Genomic DNA, 18,669 nt, shown 5'->3' on the forward strand with positions numbered 1-18,669 from the left:
CGGGAGGGAGCAGGTCTAACTCCAAGAAGCAAGGCTGGTACGTGGGCAGCCCATCCTTTCTGGCCTTGGGGCAGATGAGTCTTCTGCTGACCCACCCGTTCCTCGAGTTGATCCACCCATTCCCAGGACTCAGGAACCTGGAGTCAAAATACTGGCCCTCTTGCAAGCTGCTGTGATGGGGCTGGCCAGGGACAGAGGGACCACAGCCGTTTCCCTTAAGTGAGCCTCTAAAGGCAACCAACCCCCTGTAACTCCAGAGAGAGGCTTCTCTTGGCAGCCAGAGCGCAGAATGGGATGCCTGAAGGTTGAATCACGGCTACTGGACTAACATCCTCTGGACTGTCCCTGGGGATTCCCATGTGAGGACTCACCAGGTTAAAGTTAGTTTTGAAGGCCAATCAAATCGAGAGTGGCGTGACCTGCTGTGACCTTCGTGCTATCTTTACATGGAGCTTTCATTTTGTCAAAAATAATCTTTTTGGAGACCAAGGACAGACAGAAACAGCCATGAATCCCTGCCCTGTAGCCCCCAACCATTGGGCCACCAGGGACCGGTTCCGTGGGGGGAGGTTTTTCCGCGGACCGGAAGGGTGTGTGGTTTCGCACGCATCCCACGGGGCTTCGTTTGTCTGCGCTGACCGGTTTCTGGCCCGGTGCCGGTCCCCAGACGGGGGTGTGGAGAGCCCTGCTGTAGCCCATCCTAATGTGATGTCAACGTTCTAATGTTGACTGAGAAACTCAGCTGCCAAAATAACCTTAAATGGAGGGAAAAGAGCAGGCCCTAAGAGCAAGGGCCAGACGCCAGTTCTGCTTTTGTGCCCTGGCCCACCCCTTCGCCCCCTGCCCCAGACCTTGTAGATCTCTTCCTTGGAGGCATCTGGAAACTTCTCAGTCAAGGTTGCCTTCAAGACTTTGGCCATGTAGCGCATCCCATACCTGAAAGGAAAGCGATTTAATTTCTGGGTAGGCAACAAGTAGCACCCCTCCCCCCCAAGACACAGGTCCCATGTACACCAAGAAAAAATGGTGGAGGAAATGGGCACCCTGCATGGTCAAAATGGGGACCATCAGTGACACCACCCCCCCCCCCCCAAGTCTGGAGTAATTCGATGGAAGGTTTTGGTGAACATTAATCTGATGGGTAGAAAATTGTCCTCTCTCCAGAAGGGTGCTGAGGAAGGGGGCTATGGGGCAGGCAGGGGTCTCATCTAGCCATGATTTTGCATTTTCTCTCCTTCCTTGACTCAGTCACCCTACAGGGTTGTTGCAAAGGTAAGTTGCAAATTGAAGTGTCTTCCCTCTCTGGAGGAAGCATACATAAATACACCCTAGAACTGTTATCACTATGTGGGGATGGGACACTCCTGGATATTGATTTTATGTTTTAGCGCAATGCCCTGCAGAGTTGTTGCTTAAACCCAGTAGTTGCTTAAACTAACATTGCAGGGGCTGCATGAAACAGGGGCAACTTTTGCCGTGTTGCCTAAAATCAGTCTTTGCATCTGCTTGGCTGGCAGATGCGGGGGCATCACAAGAGCTAAGACCGTGCTGCAAATTCTAGCAGGATTTCATTGTAAAGGCCTGAAATTGCATGACATTGTGGCCATTTCCTAAGACCAGCAATTTTATTTCTTGCAGGAGGGGGGCAGGTTGGAAGCCAGGTGCCAACCTCAGCGTGAGAAGGAGGGCAGCAGATTGAAAGAGTCATAGCACTAAACCGTACGGGATCTTGTCCACTGACGAGAGGATGGCCGAGAGAAACTTGTCTGCCAGCACAAGGAGATGGCCAAGGGAGACGTCCAGTCGCCTCTGGACCTCTGGGTGACAGAGGGCTTGTTGTGGGGTGACGTTGTACGGCAGATTGCTGGGGAGAGAGAAAACAGTAACAGCAACTGAAGACAACAGAGTTTCATCACGTTTGCCATTTCTACCTCCCACAATTGGGGGTCAGTGTTATTTTGCCTCATGCAGAAGACAAGTTGTGGGCGCCTGCCATGGGCACGTTTATTTATTTATTTCCTTCCTTCCCTCCCTCCCTCCCTCCCTCCCTCCCTCCCTCCCACTCTTTCTCTCCATTCCATTTCAAAAACCGGCCTTGGGGTCTTCTCCAAGACTCATGCAGGAAGACAGAAGCACCCACAGCCCTGCTCACTTCTTTGCTTTTTATTACAAAAAAAACGATCTCATAATGTGTGTGTGTGTCTGTGTTGTTTCCTGTTGCTCCAGCCCCCTGCAGTCTCTATGGGTTCCGTAGGCTCCCAGAGTGTCAAGCTGTGAGATCCTCCTCCATCCCAGTCTGAAGAGAGCCAAGCAGAGTGGAGAAATAAATGCCTGTTCTGGCCACCCACCTCTTCTGTCCGCTCTGGGACTCCGTCTCGTTGATCCACCCCCTGTAGATCTCCACGGGGCTGGTGCGGATGCTCAGGCTGCTGTTCTGCAGAACCTCCTGCACCGGCTCTGCCAGGATCTGGCGCAGGGCGTTCTGTCCACGGGCGTTGCGGTAGAAGCTCACCACCATGCGGATCACAGTGGGGTTCCCCGTGAGGACCTCCCGCAGCCGAGTCACTCTGGACCTGGGAGGAAAGAGGCAGCATCTCGGATCTGGCAGGAGGGCGGCCCTTCTGTGGCCAGCAACATCTCGGCACGTGCAAGGAGACAGAATGGATTCAGCTTCCCCTTTGACTTCGCTGGTTGGAATCCAGCTGGAAAGGTCGTCAACAGGGATCATGTGACCCACCCCAGGATGCTGCAACCATTGTCAATTTGTGCTGGTTGCCCCTGAATTCTAATCATGTGACGGTGGGGATGCCGTGGGGTTGGTTATAAGTGCGAGGACCGGTTGTCACATTTTTCAGTGCCATTGTTACTTTGAATGGTTGCTAAACAAATAATTGTAGGTTGAGGACTACCCGTATGCCAGCCTGGTATATTCAGCACTGGGCCTTGAAATCAGTAAACCTCAGCAGGCATAAACAAAATCATATTTAAATAAAGAACAGACTAAGCTAGAAGCCTCTACAATAGCAGACAAGTTGCATAAATCCATAGCGGATAAGTGCCAGGAAGGAGCACAGAGCCCCCAGCCTCTCCTTGGCCAAGCTGTGTGATAACCACGGCTGCTTCTCCTAATAAGGTCTGCAGGAAAAGGCAAAGCAAGCCCGACTAATGGCTGCCTGGTCTGCTAACCTTTGTCTTGGGCACAAAGATTCAATGAAATGTCTTCCACCGAATGCCATTCAGTGCCCTAAACTGTCAAGAGCCATCCAGGGAGCCTGGCTGTTCTCGTGGGGGAGCAGCAGGGAGGGAGGGAGGGAGGAACGGAGGGCCCAGGACTTACGTGATCTCCTCCTGCAGGGCGCACCGGAAGAGCTGGAGCAGGAGGTAAGCCTCTCTGGGGCTGGAGGCGTAATTGTAGAGGCTGAAGACCACCGACTCCAGGAACTTGGTGGACTTGTTGGGTGGCATTTGCATGAGCAGCCTGGCCAGACACACCGGCTGAGTCTGGAGGGAGGGAGGGAAGCAGCAGGAAAGGGCCATCTATGCGCCAATGGCTTTCCTGGACTGGGCGCCACATCCGCCCGCCCTGGCTAAGGGCAGCTACCAACCGCTGAACCACCCGGAAGATCAGGCGGAGCAGAGAACCAGGTGACAAGCGAGGGGTCCCAACTGTAGCGATGGTCACGCGCCCATCATACAGCAGATGTTGCCTGATGTTACTCAGTAGTGGCCCCAACCGAGAAGCTCCTTGTCGGATGCAAGGCACCGACAAGTGAAGTGAGCCGTAGCTCGCAAAAGCTTTGCCTTTCCACAAGGTGTGTTAGTCCAAGACCAAAAGGTGCCACCTACCTGCAGGTGGTAGAAGAGGTGCTGATAGGCCTCCAGCGCCTTCCGCTTCTCCTTGCTGAGCGCCTTCAATCCATTCTCCTTGCTCCCGTCCATCCTGCTGGAGAGCTCCTCCTTGTTCTTCTTGGTTAACTTCTTGCAATGTGACACCACCTCCTGCCACAGGGAGAAGCCGGACAATGGCACCACCCCCACCTTCAGTCCTCTTCCCCACTCAGGAGGGAGCCTGTCTGAGGCCACCTGTCAGATCCGTAAGGCAGGAAACAGGCTGTCCCAGAATGGGGGCTTGGTGAGGGTGCGGCAGGGAGGACACATGAGGTTCCGACACACACACACACACACACACACACACACACACACACACAGACGGCAAGAGAAGGCAAGCTGAGAAGCAGCTTTGGAAGAGGCAGGCAGAGGTGATGTTGGCAAGAACATCTGTCACTACCCAAGAAACGTGACCACCTGGCCAGGGAGCTCACTTTCTCTGCTGCTCAGTAAGGGCCACTTCTGCCTTTGTCTGGAAAGATCAAGGTCAGGATTATTCAACCTTGGTCACTTTAAGACATGTGGACTTCAACTCCCAGAACTCTGCATGGCGGGCCATGGAATTCTGGGAGTTGAAGTCCACACATCTGAAAGGGACCACACGGTTAGGAAAATCTGTTTAAGAGGAGGGTTAAGTGCTGCTCTCCTCTTCCTTCGGAGGCTAAAGTCTGCATCATCAGGCTAATTCCTGCGAAATATTTACTTATTGCTACTGCAATAAGTAAATTATTTGACAAAGCAGCAACTTTCCTCCAAAACTGGGGAAAGACCAGTTTTCACACAAAGACGGCCAGGCACCTGAATTCCTTCCCCTGCCTTTATGGGTCTGCTGGAACTCCTGTGTAGAAGCTGAGCAGCTTCCATTGGCTCTGAGGATGCCCAGAGGTCCCCCCCTCCCCAGCTGCAAGCAGATCTCTCTTCCGTCCCCTCCTGACCTGCAGGGTGATCCTATTCTTGACCAGCAATCCAATGTTGATGTCCATGAGGTTGAGGTCACTCTCCAGCTGCTGGTTGGAGCGGATCCCCCTGACCAGCTTCTCCTGGAGCCCCAGAAGCTCCGTCTCCTCCTGGTAGTCGCGTTGGCTCTGCTCCAGCAGGTGGGCGAAACGCCGGATGACGCAGAGTGGGGGGTCCCTGCTGTGCACTGGCAGCAGAGAGTGCAGAACCAGCCATCACCCTGACTGCCCATCAGGAACTCCCCAGAACCTTTCCCTCTTCAGGGCAGTGGAGGGCTCTGCACTGACCCACAATTAACTGCCCTTCAGAAGACCCTCCAGGGCTATCCAGGCCCAGCTGGACCCACAGATCAGGCATTTCGTTGGTGCTCCCATACCCATCTTGAAGCGGGCAGAAGTGGGAGCAGCAATTCCCACCAAGTTTCAGAAAGAGATGCACAGCCCCCCACCCCCCAGCAAAGAGCTGGTCACTCACCCAGCATCCTGTAATCCTCTCTTGCCTTGTTGGCTCGAACGAAGGCCTGGATCTTAAGCACAGCTGCAACCTGTCAAAAGAGGCAGAAGAAGAGGCCGCCTGCTGTGAGCCTGGCCGGGGCACCTTTACCAGCTCACAGCAGCACAAAAGGGGGGGAATCAGGCCAATTCACCCACAACTTAAGTTTGGTGTGAACCTGGTTGGGTTAATTTAGTGGTTTTTCAAGGATTTTTCATGATTAGACAGCTGTCCAAATGGGCGGAATTCACCAGCCTGGCTTTACAAGAATTATCAGTCCAGGAACAGGGAATAAAAATAGTCACAGCAATTTTCTGCCATTCTCAAGACCTCCGAGAAGCGGCAGTCATCCACAGAGGGAAGAATCATGGGAAACAGAGAGCAGTAAAAAAAACTGATCACTTGGATCATGTTGATTACAAAAAGCTGGCTATAAAAATCTGCTTGCTAAAACGTTGACTGCTGCAATCAATTTCTTTTCCCCTGACATGAGTGGCATCAGTGGTGAAATGTAAAATTTGTTACTACTGGTTCTGTGGGTGTGGCTCGGGGGGGGGGGGGGGGGTAATGTGACTGGGTGGACGTGGCCAACTTTTTTTTTTTTTTTTTTACTTTTAAAAGCATTTTTTCTACAACCTCTTGGGCCGAAGAAGTTGTAGAAAAAATACTTTTAAAAGCCTCTGACAATCCATCGCTACCGGATTGGGCGATCCGGTCCGAACCGGGAGCATTTCACCCGAGTTGCATCTCTGCACACCTGGAGCGCAGAGGTTGGGGAAGATGAGTGATAACAAAGGGCACTTTATTTAGAGACACAGTAATTGGGGAAGCAGCACTCAGAACGGAGCCTCCACATTCAAGAGCAACCCGAGGACGGAAAGGCCTGCCAAAGGGCTGGCTGGGGCCCCCAAGGGAAGAGCCCCCCAACCAAGCAACTTCATAACAGTCGGGACAGAAACACTCACGTTCTCCCTGAAGTAGCGCAGGCGTTCCAGGTACCGTTTTCGGGCAAGCCACATCCGAACCCAGGACTGAATCTGGCACAGCAGAGATAGCAGAGGGAAAGCAAAATGACTGGCCCCTCATGGGGAAGTCCACAGCCCCCCACCTCAAGCCCACCCCACAGCTCACTTTGATCGCAGCGGCTGTGTTTCTCCGCAAGTAGCGCATCCTCTCCAGGTAGCTTCTGCGTTGCAGGTGCCCACGCCAGGCGGCCTGGGGGCAGAGGGCAGAGGTGACACTCCGATCTCTGGGCCCCTTCCCTTGACCCAGCCCTTTCTTCTTCTGTGGCCTTTCCTACAGGGGGGGGGGTGTTCCTTCCCTTTAAGCAACAGTAGATGCTCCCAGTTTTTCTCAGTCCCCCCCCCACCCCCTTCCAGGCCTGCAGCCAGGCAGAGGAGGCAGCTGATGCCCAGCCTGCCTGGGGCTTCTGACGGAGCTATTTCCAGAATCGGGAGCTCCTCCAGGGCAACAGCCCCGAACCCTTTGGGCACCAGGGACTGGTTCTGTGCAGAGAGGTTTTCCCGTGGACCGGAAGGTTTCGTGTGCTGCCTGCATCCCACAAATGGGGCTTCCTTTCTTTGCGCAGCCTGGTTTCTGGTATGCTGCAGCCTGGTGCCGATTCATGGCCCAGGAGCTGGGGGCCCCACTCTAGGAGTGAGAGCACTTCCCGTATTGCCAGATGTGTCCAAGGAAGGAAACCTGCTTAAATGCACCAGTTTGGGGAAGGCAGCCTCTCTGCAAGGATGCGCCTGCACCGACCTGGATTTTGGCAGCTGCCGGCACCTGCTGGGACAGGAACTGTTGCCGAGCTGCCCAGTGGCGGCGGAACAGGAAGCCCCTCATCCGGGCCTGCAGCCGGACAACAAGCCAGGCATGGGATTGCCAGAGGCACCGCCGGTCGTGGGTGGAAGACACACAGGTGATGGCCCCCTGCGGGAGAGACAGACAAGAGGCCCATCAGCCCCAGGCAAGGAGCAAACCTTTGCTTCAGGAGGACTCCCTGCATGAAGAAGGAAATGTCCAGAGAGGAGGCAGGAAAAGGGGGCAGCCTGTGCCAAGACTGGGACCCTCCATCACATGGTGCAAATGAGGTGGCACCAGGACGGACCTGGTGAGTCCAAAGCCCCCCGTGGTGCCCAGAGGACGCTTTCCTGCCCACCGTGGCTGGTCTCCCCTTCAACTCCCCCCCAGCTCTCCGGGCTCCATTGCATGAACCTGGTGGGGTCCTCTGGCTGCATGTTTGGCACAGGAATCCGCTCTTGCCACACCCACCTGGATCTCCTCTCGGCTGAGATGGGCCATGTTGAGGGTGAGGGGCCGGGGCTGCTCCCAGGAGCCCTCAAAGGACCGCAGGTGGAAGTAGTACTTGGAGCCATCTCTCAGTCTGTGCTGTACCCAGAGCGCCTCTGGGTGGCCCCCTGCACCCCCCCCCCAAAAGCAAAACATGAATGACAAAGTTTGGGATGAACAACTTAGAAAGTGGGGCTCCCCCACCGGGTCTGGGCTGCAGCACGGGCCCTCCCTCTTTTACCTGCCGGCCTCCGTGCTGCCAGGATGGCACTGAACTGCGCCTGATAAGCCACGGCACACTCTGCCACCACACCACAGAGAGCCACGTCTGGACTGCGCAGGACGCGCACTGTCTGCGCTGCGTTCCCCTCCTTGATGGCTTGGTTGATGGCAGCAAGGCCCAGGGCCACTGTGAGGAGACAGGGGGCTGCAGCTGGACGGGAAGCCACAGGTCCCAGGGCAGTGGGGATGGGGTATCGGAACATCTCCCGAGCCCACCTTCCTCCCAGTGGCTGCTCAAGTCCAGCCAGCCCTTCAGCCCCTTTTCTTCCAGAAGGGACCCCCGAGAGCTGCCCCCAGCCTTACTTTGCTGTGCAGCTTTGCTATCTAGGTTGGCCCTGCGGACCCCCTCCTGGATTTCTTCCCACCACAAGAGTGCTCCGGGGTCTCCTGCCACCTGCGCAGGGAAGACAAAAGGGCCCCATCCTGACCGAGTTGCCCAGAAACTGGCGATGCAGCCATTCTTCCCCGGACGGACAAATTGTGGCTCCGGAGAAGCCACGATTGCCAGCTTCACAAAAGTCAAATCTGCTGTACGTTGATCAAGTGAATCGAAGGTCTGTGCGTGGTTCTTACATTTCCCACAACAACCCTGTGAGGTAGGCCACATGGAGGCGGCCAGCGTGGGCAGTCCCCTGTAAACCCCACACCAAGAGTGGGCTGGCAGCGCACAGCAGCCTCTGACCCCTCCAGGCGGTTGGAAACTTACTCTCCTTCTCCGTTCCCTAGCTCAGCGGTCCCCAACTCTTTTGGCACCAAGGAGGGACCGGATTCGTGGAAGACAATTTCTCCAGACTGGGAGGGGGGCCGGGGGGTTTTGTGGGTGACCTGCACATGCACAGATGAAGCTTCCCTCACTGGTTCCTAACAGGCTGTGGACGGCCCCGGAGGTTGGGGGACCCCTGTGCTAGCTAAAGGCAAAAAAGCCTTTCCTGGCTCACAGATTTTATGAAGAATCAGACGCCACAAGCTCCAACTGGGCAAGCCAGAGAAGGGGCTACCAGTCCCCTTCTGATGTTTGGATACCACAGACGGACACAGCTGCCCTCCTGCACTGCCTAACTCAGCGTTTCTCAACCTGGAGAACCTTAGGATGGGGGAGGGGACTTCCACTTCCAGAATCCCCCCCTCCCCCCATCTTCAAGTTCCCAAGGTTGAGAAACCCTGGTCTAACTAGTGGCACAACAGAAGACAAGCTGGCCTAGAATGGTGGGCCAGGGCCAGGGTTTCAAACCTCCCCTCTTTGGAGACCGTGGTGCCCTCGCTGATCCTCCCAAATTTAGTACTCCCAAATTTGATCACCAGTGCAGTCCTCTGCTTCAACCACCCAAAGCCACAGCGACATCCACGCATGTGGACTGCGGTTTCCCCAAGCTCCCAATTCTGGGAATTGTAGCACAGGCAACTGAAAGTCCTCCAGGCTGGAGCAGGCAGTGATGCTTTGCAGATAAAGTGTGATTGATCTGGTTCCTATCAGTTCATAAAGCCACTTCCTGCTCCCGGGTAGCCCTCGGTGCAGCTTCTGAAGAGGCTCGGCCAGAGATCACACACCCAGTTTTGGGAGCCCCTGGAACTTTTGGTCCAGGTGCCTGATGGTGTTTCTGCATTAGCTCAGGAGCCCCCCAGCCCAGACATCCCCCCGTCTTTTCCTACCTGGGCTTTCTGCCTCAACATCTGGGCTAGAACGAAATGGTAGCGCTTGGCTCTGGGGAGCATCACGTCGGAGAGGCCGGCTGAGGGCAGGAGCAGAGCCCTGAGGGTCTTCTCTGGACATTCGCCCTGCAGAGCCTCGTTGATCAGCCGGACAGCAAGGATTTCTGCAACAGGCAAGGGAGGCATTGGCTGAACCCAGGGCCGGAAAGAAACGCTCCTTAAGGATTTTGGTGGAATTATCTCAACGGGGCACCTTAGTGTTATCTTGAAGAATCTCCTGGTTATTCGCCTGTTTGCAACTTGTACATTTTAATGTTCAGGTTTTAAACTCTGGAAAAGGAATCTTTAGCAATTTGTAGTTCTGGAATGGGTCCTGTATTTATCTTTACTTCTTAGGTTTTTAAGCTGCCTTTGTTATTGGGTGGCAAACAAGCATCTCCAAGGGAGATGGGTGATTAAGAGACATGAAAAATAAATAAATCCTTTTTCCTTCTCCTACTTCCAACAACAACAACAATCCTTGGAAGTGGGTTGGGCCGAGAGTCACCCTACTGGCTTCAGTGAAGCCTCTGATTTCAGGAGCAGCTTTCCTCTCTGCTCCAGAGGCCAAGACAGGCCTGCGGCCTCTTTGGGGCCACTCAAGCGGCCCAGAAGGCCTCTTCAGCTGGGAGGCCAGGACTGGCTCTTGGGCTGTCAGTTGCAGCCCCACACACATTGTCCACCGCAATTGACACCGAGTCTCCTTTGCATGGAGAGCCTTACTGTCCTGCTCTTCTTGGACGAAGGCATTCACGTCGTTCACCGAGGCCTGGATGTCGTTCCAACTCAGGAAGTTGCGCTGGGTTTCCCGAAAGAGGCGCTTCTGTTTTGACAGGCCCTCAAAGTAACTGCAGAATTGAAACAAAAGAGAATACCAGGCCAGAGTTGCAAGTAGCATTAGTTAGAATGCAGAAATTAAACATGGTCTACGGGTAGTCCTTGACTTACAGCTGTTTCGTTTAACAACCAAAGTTACAACTTTCTTGGAAAAAGTGACTTGCAACCTGCACGTAACGCCTATCACAGCACCGCCATGTCAATCTCATCACAATCTCAAGTCACCAGATTCAGCGATTCAGGAGACTGGCAACCGTCTCATGTTCAGCATTGAACATGCTGAACATTGCAGCAATGGTGATTTGCAACCTTTTTTTTTTTTTTGCCAATTTTCAGCAAAAAAATGTCCATTGAGGAAGCTCAATTTAGTTAACCATGTGATTTGCTTAACAACCACGGTGATTCACTTAACAATAAAATTACCATAAAATTTGTCATTAAATTGTGCCCAACATGACAACAATTTACAACAGATATCCTGGTCCCGATTGTGGAGGTAATCTGTGGGCTACCTGTCCTCTAAAGGTGACCAATTTCTGGTCTGTCGGCCAGGTGCTGTGGAGGAAGGTCCCATGCCGGGCCTCTTACCGCTGCGCATGGCTCTCTTCGATGCTGGCAAGGCCCAGGGCGGAGCTGAGGAGGCTCCTCCAGAAGCTGCGGCTGTCTCCATCCTCGAGGGCCTGGTTGACCAGTGCCACTGCGGACAGCATCTCCACGGCCACAAAGAGCTCTTCCTGGGCCAACGTCCTCTGCAACAAAGGAGGCCAGGTGCTAGCTTTTTCCCAAGCCAGATGCGCCCCAAAGAAGCCCCAAGCAGACGTTTCTGAACCAGCCGATGGCTTCCCCATCGCAATGTGCCCCGATGCCTACAAGTAGGAGACACCTGCAGCCCAGGACATGCATCTGATTCTGGAAATGGGCTCTGGAACTGTTCTCTGTCGACATATTTTATAAAGAGTGGAAAGGACAAGAAGCACCCACCCTTTCATCTTTAAAAAAAAAAAAGATTTGAAAAGTTTAGGGCCAAAAGGCATGAAGATGAGATGGGAAGGGAAAAGGAGGCAACGAGGGACTGCTCTGCAGACAAGAAAAGCAGCAGCTGTTTGAGCTGGAACATCCCCCACCCTCCCAGGAAGCCTTTGGGGACCAGCTCACCTGGGGGTGCTGCCACTGCAGGGCAGACAGGTCTCGCTGGTAGAGCTCAGCGGCAAAGGGGAAGACCTTGGGGAGCTGAGCCTCGGGGTTTGCCAGGGCGCGCACCGTCTCTTCCGCAATTCCTCTTCGCAGGGAGGCATTGATGTGGCTCACAGCATGTGCGGCTAGATAGGTGCAGGGAGCATTCTTAGGTGTTTGAGAAAGGTGATGTTGGGGCAAGAACAGTAAGAAAAGGCACAAGGCCAATAGGGGAAGGGCAGGACTCTCCGGCAGGAGAACTCTCCCCAGGGGTTCTTTGTCCCCCAAAAGCAAGGAGACATCCTCCCTCAGGTCTTGTCCTGGAGTGTAATCCCTCTCACCGGCACGCTCCTGGTCACTTCTCTGGTTGGCCATGTAAAGTCCAGCTTGAATTTCTTCTTGCTCAAGCAAGTCAACATATCCCAATTCCTGAAGAAAGAAAGAAAGAAAGAAAGAAAGAAAGAAAGAAAGAAAGAAAGAAAGAGAAAGAAAAAAAAGAGAGAGACAGGAAGGAAGGAAAGAGAGAAAAGGAAAGGAGAAAGAGAGAAAAAGAAAGAAAGAATAAAAACTGTTCTGAATAAACCACTAGGAAGAGAGTTGGCAGAGATGATCAACGTTAGCCTTGGTGGAAGAGGTTATTGTAAGCAGGAAAGCTGATGCAGCGTCCAACTGGATCATCAGTGGACCTCTTGTGACATTCTTCAATTATAATAAAAAGGAGCTTTTAGACCGGATCTGGGCATTATTGGAGGGGAAATACCCAGGAAATACTCCACCAGTTTCCTGGATGCTTCCTAGCCCAAAATACGCTATTCAGATCGAACTCAAGAGATTCAACAAAATGGTTGTCCAAGAATCCAGGACAGGGAGAAGATGACTTCAGGGGGTGCACAAAATGCTCCCATGGGGTTTGGCAGCATTGGAGTCCCCCCCACCCCCACCCCTCAGCATCCACCTTCTCTTCCTGAGATGGAGCCTCTTCTCATGGTCTTACAGAAGGCCAATGCAAGAGGAGTGCGATCCAGAAAATCCCCAGCCCTGTGACACCCTTCTTTCCTTCCTGCTGCTCTTTGGCGTACCAGCGCCTTCTCTTCCCGGTCAGCAGAGAGTTGATCCAGGTACCAGCTGGCGTTGTCTCGTCGCAGGCTCTTCAGGGCTAGGATAGGATCTTGCAAAATGTGGTACAAGATCTGGGGGTCCTGGGCCTCCAGAGCATCATCCACCATCTCAAGGGCACTCCTGACTGATGGAATGGAAAGGAAAGATCTTGGACCGAAGGCGGGGAGAGAAGGCCTCTTTCCCAAACAGGACATGGGGCAGATTTGGCCTACAAGCAACCAATCCAACAGGAGCTCAGGGTCAGTACCCTCAGCAAGGACCCCTCAGAACCATCCAGAACGATGGCCAGACCCCACCCTCTCAGGGCAGGGAGGTTGGAAAGGGTGGTTTCTGCCCAAGACCCTGAGCTCTGCTTCACTTCAGCCAAGACTGATGCCCGACTCTACTGAAGGCCACCAGAACGTGAGAAACTTCCCCCCAAACCCACCCGCCTTCCTCCTAGCTCTGCTCTGGCCATTTCCTCCCTGGGATCAGCATTGCCACCTGCGCCCACAACAGGAAGTCAGATGGGACCCCTCAAGGGGGTCCCAGGAGAGAATTCGGTTAGAGCATCTTGAATGCAGTCGGAAAGCCGCCAGTCTCATCGTCTTCACCAGAGATGGTGACAGGGAGATGGGAATGGGCCTCCAGGGTCTTTTCCAGAGAAGGCTAACTCTGATTTGACAAGATCTCTTCATTGACAAACGATGGTTTAGAAAATAGGAATTTTTGCCAGGACTGATTACATGAATTGAATTGAATACTTTATTGGCCAAGTGTGATTAGATACCAAGGAATTTGCCCTCAGTGTACATGCAAAGCAACAGAATTATAACAATAACAAAAATAATAATACCAATAAGAGCAGTGAGTAATGAAAATAAAAATAATAGTACTACAGTCATACTACATGGATAAATACACATAGACAATGCCAGTAATAATCAACGTTCCTCCAAATGGGAAAAGGAAGCCAGCCAAGGTCAGGGCCTTCAAGAACCCAAACCATGTTCTGGACCAGTGTTTCTCAGCCTGGGCAAGTTGAAGATGGATGGACTTCAACTCCCAGAATTCCTTAGTCAGCGTAATTTATGGTTTCAGCCCACATCCTGGACTACTCACTGTTCACCAGATTGATGCTGCCTTGAATTTCAACTTGGGTCAAACAGCGATCATAAATGTCTTCCCCATCCGGTATCTTCTGCAGACGCTGAGAACAAGCAAAGAGAAAGCCAAATGGTCCACAGCGGCATTTTGCCACCTCCAGGATAGTTCCAAATGAATGAAACGGACTTAGAGAATGAGAAACTGCCCGGAGGGAGGCGGGATTCATCCCACCCTCCAGGGAGAAAAAAAAAAATGCACCGGCTAATTTGCATTCTCTATTTACACATTGGCATCCATTTCCCTATTCGCATAATCAGGGATGGGAGCTGAAATCACCTGAGCAGAGTTTTCCACACCAAAGCGCTGAGGGGCTGATCCGGATCACCAGCAAATGTTTGGCTTCCCTTCTGCAATCAGCCAAGCCCCACTGAGCAGGGAGAACAGGTAGGGGTGATGGAAGAAACTTTACTGTGCTTCTGCTTACCCGATTCTTTGCGTTCTCTGCCTTCTCTCCTTTGGCCCGGCAGAGCTCTTCCTGGTAGGGTCCCCCCAAGCTCTCCTGCATGCCCACCAGCATGGCACTGGGGTTGCACAAAGCCGCCACGGTCTCTGCCACAATCCCCACTTCTATCGCGTTGTTGATGGCCAGGATGGCAGCGTGCACTGAAGGGAAGAAGCCAGGTTAACATGGGGGAGAAGAGAGCAGCAGATCCCATGAATCAGACAGTGATCAGCGCGTATGGTACCGGCTGCCTCGTCGATCGAGAGCTCCTTAGCCAGGATGCCACCGATTTTGCTGAAGGAGGGAAGCTGCAAGCCGTATTTCTCTAGTTCCCCTTTCATGTGGTTTATTTCCTCATCTGGAAGAAAGCAGAGGGAAAGGGAGGGGTCCATGCGCCAGGTCAGGCAAGAGGGCCTGGGCTGCCATTCTCCCCCTCCCAATCTCCAGCCCTGTCAATCAATGTTTAATGAGCAGAACCCTGGAGGTGAAAGGGGGTTCTTGGGCCACAAGAAACTGAGTTTCTCCACCCATCCATTCATTCCCCAAGATCCATCAATTCTCCCACAGCAGGGGTGTCCAACCTCAGGCAATTTAAGCCGAATTCTGGGAGCTGAAGTCCACATATCTAAGTTGCCCAGGTTGGACACTCCTGTCCGACAGCAACAGAGTTAGCATAATTCAGAATCAAAATGCCAGATAAATGAAGCGCCATGCAAAGAAGAGAACCAGGGCAGTAAGAGGTTGAATTTTTATAACTGCCTTCAGGCTCTAGGATTCTGTCAAAAAGCACCAAAGAATTCCAAGTCTCCTTCTGTCCGTCTTACCCGTAAAGTCAACTTTTCCATACAGATCCTGAATCTGGGGAGCCAGCCCTCGTCTAAATAGGTATAAACTGGAAAGCGGATCAGAAAAACAAGCAAGAGCATTTGGTTCAACATGGATCAGACATGAGTGGGAAGATTTAGAGAGCAGACTCACAAAGCGAGAGACTCAACACAGCAAGAGGGGAAGTCTCTGAGTATGCATTGATGGCAGATCGCCAACCCAGGAGAGACCCTGGGATTGGTGAGGAAAGGGAGAGATAGTCGCCATGTAAGGCTTCATGGGGCTGTGAGAATTTTATTTTCTTTTAACAACCCTGTAATCCCTTGCATCAGGGTGGTCGGGCGACTGAACGGAGCTAGAGCATTTACTGGCCGGATGCTCTTCCTGATGCCTATGTGGAGTTCACAGCAGACAATTACTCATTGCACCCAGAGAGAAATATCTGCCGCTACCTAGGATTGACCCCACAGCCTCCTGATTGTGAGAGTTAGAGTTATGAGCTCCACCTGCAGGCCACTGCACCAACAGGGTTGACATGAGAATAAAAGATGTTTATTTGTTTAGTGGTTTATGCTGCTTCCTTTCCAAGGCAGGTAGGAATCTTTATTCCTTAATCAATCCCTGATTTTTAACGCAATTTTAACTCTGTCTTGGCCTAACCCCTCCCCCAAACCTGTTGTAATCTTAAAAGTATAACTTACTTACTTACTTAAAGTAAGTATAACTTACTTTATACAGAGTTTGTCTGTATAAATCCTACTACAGAAGCTGATCTCACCTTCTATAGTAGGATTTATACAGACAAACTCTGTGCTAATTTACTGAAAAGAAAGACAAGCCTAAATTAAGAGAAAAAATGGGTAGGGCCCCAACTACATTCTCACCTAACCTGACAAGCATCTTATTTAAAAGGTAAATTACTGGAGAACAACTAGGCTTTTAAAGGGGAAAAATACATTAAATACAATAAAGGGAAAAAATACAATATCCTTGCAGTTGTTCTGAAAAAATGTAAAGATGCTATCTTGAAAAGCATCGGACCAATCCGTTTATATCCTAATCACTTTTAACAAGTCTATGTTGATGTACTATCTTGAGGGCCCTCAACACACTCGGCAGCTGCTAAACTTTGGTTGCCCTTGAAAAAGCTAAGCATGGTTGGCTAATCTTTGGATGGGGCATCACAAAGAAAACCCCAAGCTACAAGTAACGTTAGGAAGCTGGAAAACCCCACAAGACCTCCGAAAGCGGCTTAGTCTAAAGTGGCAAAGTTCAACCCGCTCCTTGTGAACTCAGACCAAAGTGGAATCTACTGGGGGGGAGGGGATCCTTTCTCCCCCCACACCCCTGAAGGCTCACCTTAAGGCATGGATGCAATACACCACACGAGGCATGTTCTTCTTGTCGTAAATGTCAGTGGTCTCGGGGTGAAAAATCTGGGAGAAGGGAGCAGGGTGTCAAAGCATGAAGGAGACCCTCTCCCAGACACCCAGCGAAGGTGGGAGGGGTCGAGGGCCTCACCACAGGCAGCCCAACACGGCTCATGGCGTCCCGCCAGCGGTTGATGTTGTCCGTGTGTCGAAAATGGAGCCCACAGGCCTTCAGAGAGGAAGAGGAGACAGAGAGAACACGGTCACCTCTCCTAGACCCCTCACGAGATGTTGGAGGCAGGGACCGCTCCAGAACTACGCAGCCCCCAGTTCTGGAACCGGAAGGAAGACTTGGCAGCAGTGCCAAGCCTCTCACCAGAGGCCGGCACCCCTTTGCTGGGCACTGGAAAGGCCCAAGCTGCAGTTCCTCCTCCACAAAATATGAAGATGGGGCAGTCTTTCTTCTATGTAGATCTTTAAGACTTTTAAGTCCTAGAATTCCCAGCTGTGGCTGGGGAATTTGGGACTTGGGAGTCTACAGGTCTTAAAGTTGCCAAGACACCCCTCTTCTAGGTGGTGAGGTGGACGTGGGAAAAGCCAAGTGAATGGGCGGTAGAGATTGCGGCAAGGAAAAGGGGGTGGTGATGCCCCTATGAGATCATCTTGTCCTAGGAGCTCAGCAATGGGGTCCTGCCCAAAGGCCCTGGGTAGGGAGGATCATCTGTCCAGCCTTCAAGTTGGGGGAGAAGCCACGGATTGTCCCAATGAGCAGAAAGGGGAGGGATTCCTCCTGGTGGAAAGAAGCAGCTGCCTTGGTGATCAAGACTGCCCAGGAATGGCAGACCCCTGACCAGAAGCTGCCCGTCTCCCTTTGGGGGTCTCACAAGCTTCTTATGAGCAAAACCCAAGCTCTGATGGCTGCAGAGGCCTCAGCTCAAGGCTCTTCACCAGGACCTCCAGCCTCGGGGCTTGCAGGGGGGCCTTTCCAAGCCTCTCCCCTCCATTCCGGGCCTCAAGAGCAGCTCTTGGACCCCCGAGGGGGTGGGGAACAGCAGAAGCCAGGATCCCCAAGGGCAAAGCCAGCAAGGCCAGAGGGGAGCCCCTGCCTGACCCCCAGGTGTGAAGCCGCTGTCCCAGACCAAGAGGGCTCCAGCCCCCTGAGCCCCTCACCTGGAATCGGGCCTGGTCGAGGTCGTAGATCTTCCCCAGGGGACAGGCATCAGGAGCAAAGAAATGCCCGAGCTTGGCCAGGGTGACGCCATTGCGCAAACTCTCCTCCAGCTCGGTCGGAGGGGGCAGCAGCTCCTTCAGGCAAGCCTCCATCCAGCTGAGGGGGAAAGTGGGGCAGGGTTACGCCCCTTGTCCCCAGGCGAGGTATTTTCTCAGCAGCCCCTTCGGAGACACCTAATCTGACCTGGGATTTGGCGCAGGGGCGCCAGCACAGAACCGTCCAAACACCCACCATCCTTTTAAAATGAGTGGCTGACCCTCCAAGACCTGCAGCCAAGGGGGGGAGGAGGAAGCATCTCTGCCCAGTTTCCTTCTGGACATTCACACATACGGCCACATCCCTCCAGTCTCGTCTCTGTCCGGCTGCATCCCTTCCCTGAAATAAGGCTCACCTCTTACGGGAAGAGCCCCCTCCCCCCGTTTTTTCAGAAGGGCATGCTGGGAGGCCCCTCGATGGTCACGAAGTTCAAGCCTCTTTAATTTAAAATTTAATTTAATTTTAATTTCCAAATTAAAGCACACACACACACATGGTTCATACCAGGGGTGAAATGCTCCGTTCGGACCAGATCGGGCAATCCGACAGCAATTGTGGCAGGTGGTTCGGAGAACCGGTAGCGATGGCGGCGCAAGGCTCCGCTCACCCGCCCAGGTGTCATTACTTCCTGGTTTTAACCAGGAAGTCATGTGTTTTTTACCCTTGGCGCTTGCACTTCCGAACCGGTAAGGAAGGTACTGTAAGTAGATTTCAGCCTGGGGGGTGGGGGTGGGGGTAGTCTTTCAAATACAAAGGGCCTCCCTGCGAACGGGGATCAGGGGTTCTCTCCCACCCCCAAAACTGTCTCACCGCTTGGCCTCCTCCAGGTGGCAGAGATACTGGTAGGCCACATTCTGCCTCCGCCTCTCGTCCATCTCATCAGCCGTGAG

At 52.9% G+C, this 18,669-nt stretch overlaps 1 protein-coding gene across 2 annotated transcripts in view; it reads right to left on the reverse strand.

Annotated features, from left to right (window-relative positions):
• Positions 1-18,669, reverse strand: part of IQGAP3 (IQ motif containing GTPase activating protein 3) — a 28,451-nt gene extending 9,782 nt beyond the window's left edge. The window contains exons 1-27 of one of the 2 annotated variants that reach the window (XM_070950647.1): positions 18,590-18,669; positions 17,683-17,839; positions 16,664-16,741; positions 16,502-16,578; positions 15,142-15,209; positions 14,562-14,675; positions 14,300-14,478; positions 13,831-13,918; positions 12,690-12,853; positions 11,952-12,039; positions 11,593-11,756; positions 11,026-11,186; positions 10,324-10,448; positions 9,562-9,725; positions 8,215-8,305; positions 7,871-8,038; positions 7,612-7,757; positions 7,099-7,269; positions 6,469-6,552; positions 6,303-6,374; positions 5,320-5,389; positions 4,824-5,032; positions 3,847-3,999; positions 3,338-3,501; positions 2,349-2,573; positions 1,724-1,864; positions 852-936 (exon numbers count right to left, since the gene is read on the reverse strand). In XM_070950647.1, coding sequence (XP_070806748.1) covers positions 852-936; positions 1,724-1,864; positions 2,349-2,573; positions 3,338-3,501; positions 3,847-3,999; positions 4,824-5,032; positions 5,320-5,389; positions 6,303-6,374; positions 6,469-6,552; positions 7,099-7,269; positions 7,612-7,757; positions 7,871-8,038; positions 8,215-8,305; positions 9,562-9,725; positions 10,324-10,448; positions 11,026-11,186; positions 11,593-11,756; positions 11,952-12,039; positions 12,690-12,853; positions 13,831-13,918; positions 14,300-14,478; positions 14,562-14,675; positions 15,142-15,209; positions 16,502-16,578; positions 16,664-16,741; positions 17,683-17,839; positions 18,590-18,654 — 3,471 coding nt within the window. In that variant the 5' untranslated portion in view covers positions 18,655-18,669. Of the gene's footprint in view, positions 1-851; positions 937-1,723; positions 1,865-2,348; positions 2,574-3,337; positions 3,502-3,846; positions 4,000-4,823; positions 5,033-5,319; positions 5,390-6,302; positions 6,375-6,468; positions 6,553-7,098; positions 7,270-7,611; positions 7,758-7,870; positions 8,039-8,214; positions 8,306-9,561; positions 9,726-10,323; positions 10,449-11,025; positions 11,187-11,592; positions 11,757-11,951; positions 12,040-12,689; positions 12,854-13,830; positions 13,919-14,299; positions 14,479-14,561; positions 14,676-15,141; positions 15,210-16,501; positions 16,579-16,663; positions 16,742-17,682; positions 17,840-18,589 lie in introns of those variants that run through there. The other variant, XM_070950649.1, reaches the window with a different exon arrangement.

Source organism: Pituophis catenifer, unplaced genomic scaffold (assembly GCF_029215685.1).
Source record: "Pituophis catenifer annectens isolate HBS135680 unplaced genomic scaffold, rPitCat1.0.hap2 SCAF_10, whole genome shotgun sequence".
Taxonomy (NCBI): Eukaryota; Metazoa; Chordata; class Lepidosauria; order Squamata; family Colubridae; genus Pituophis; species Pituophis catenifer.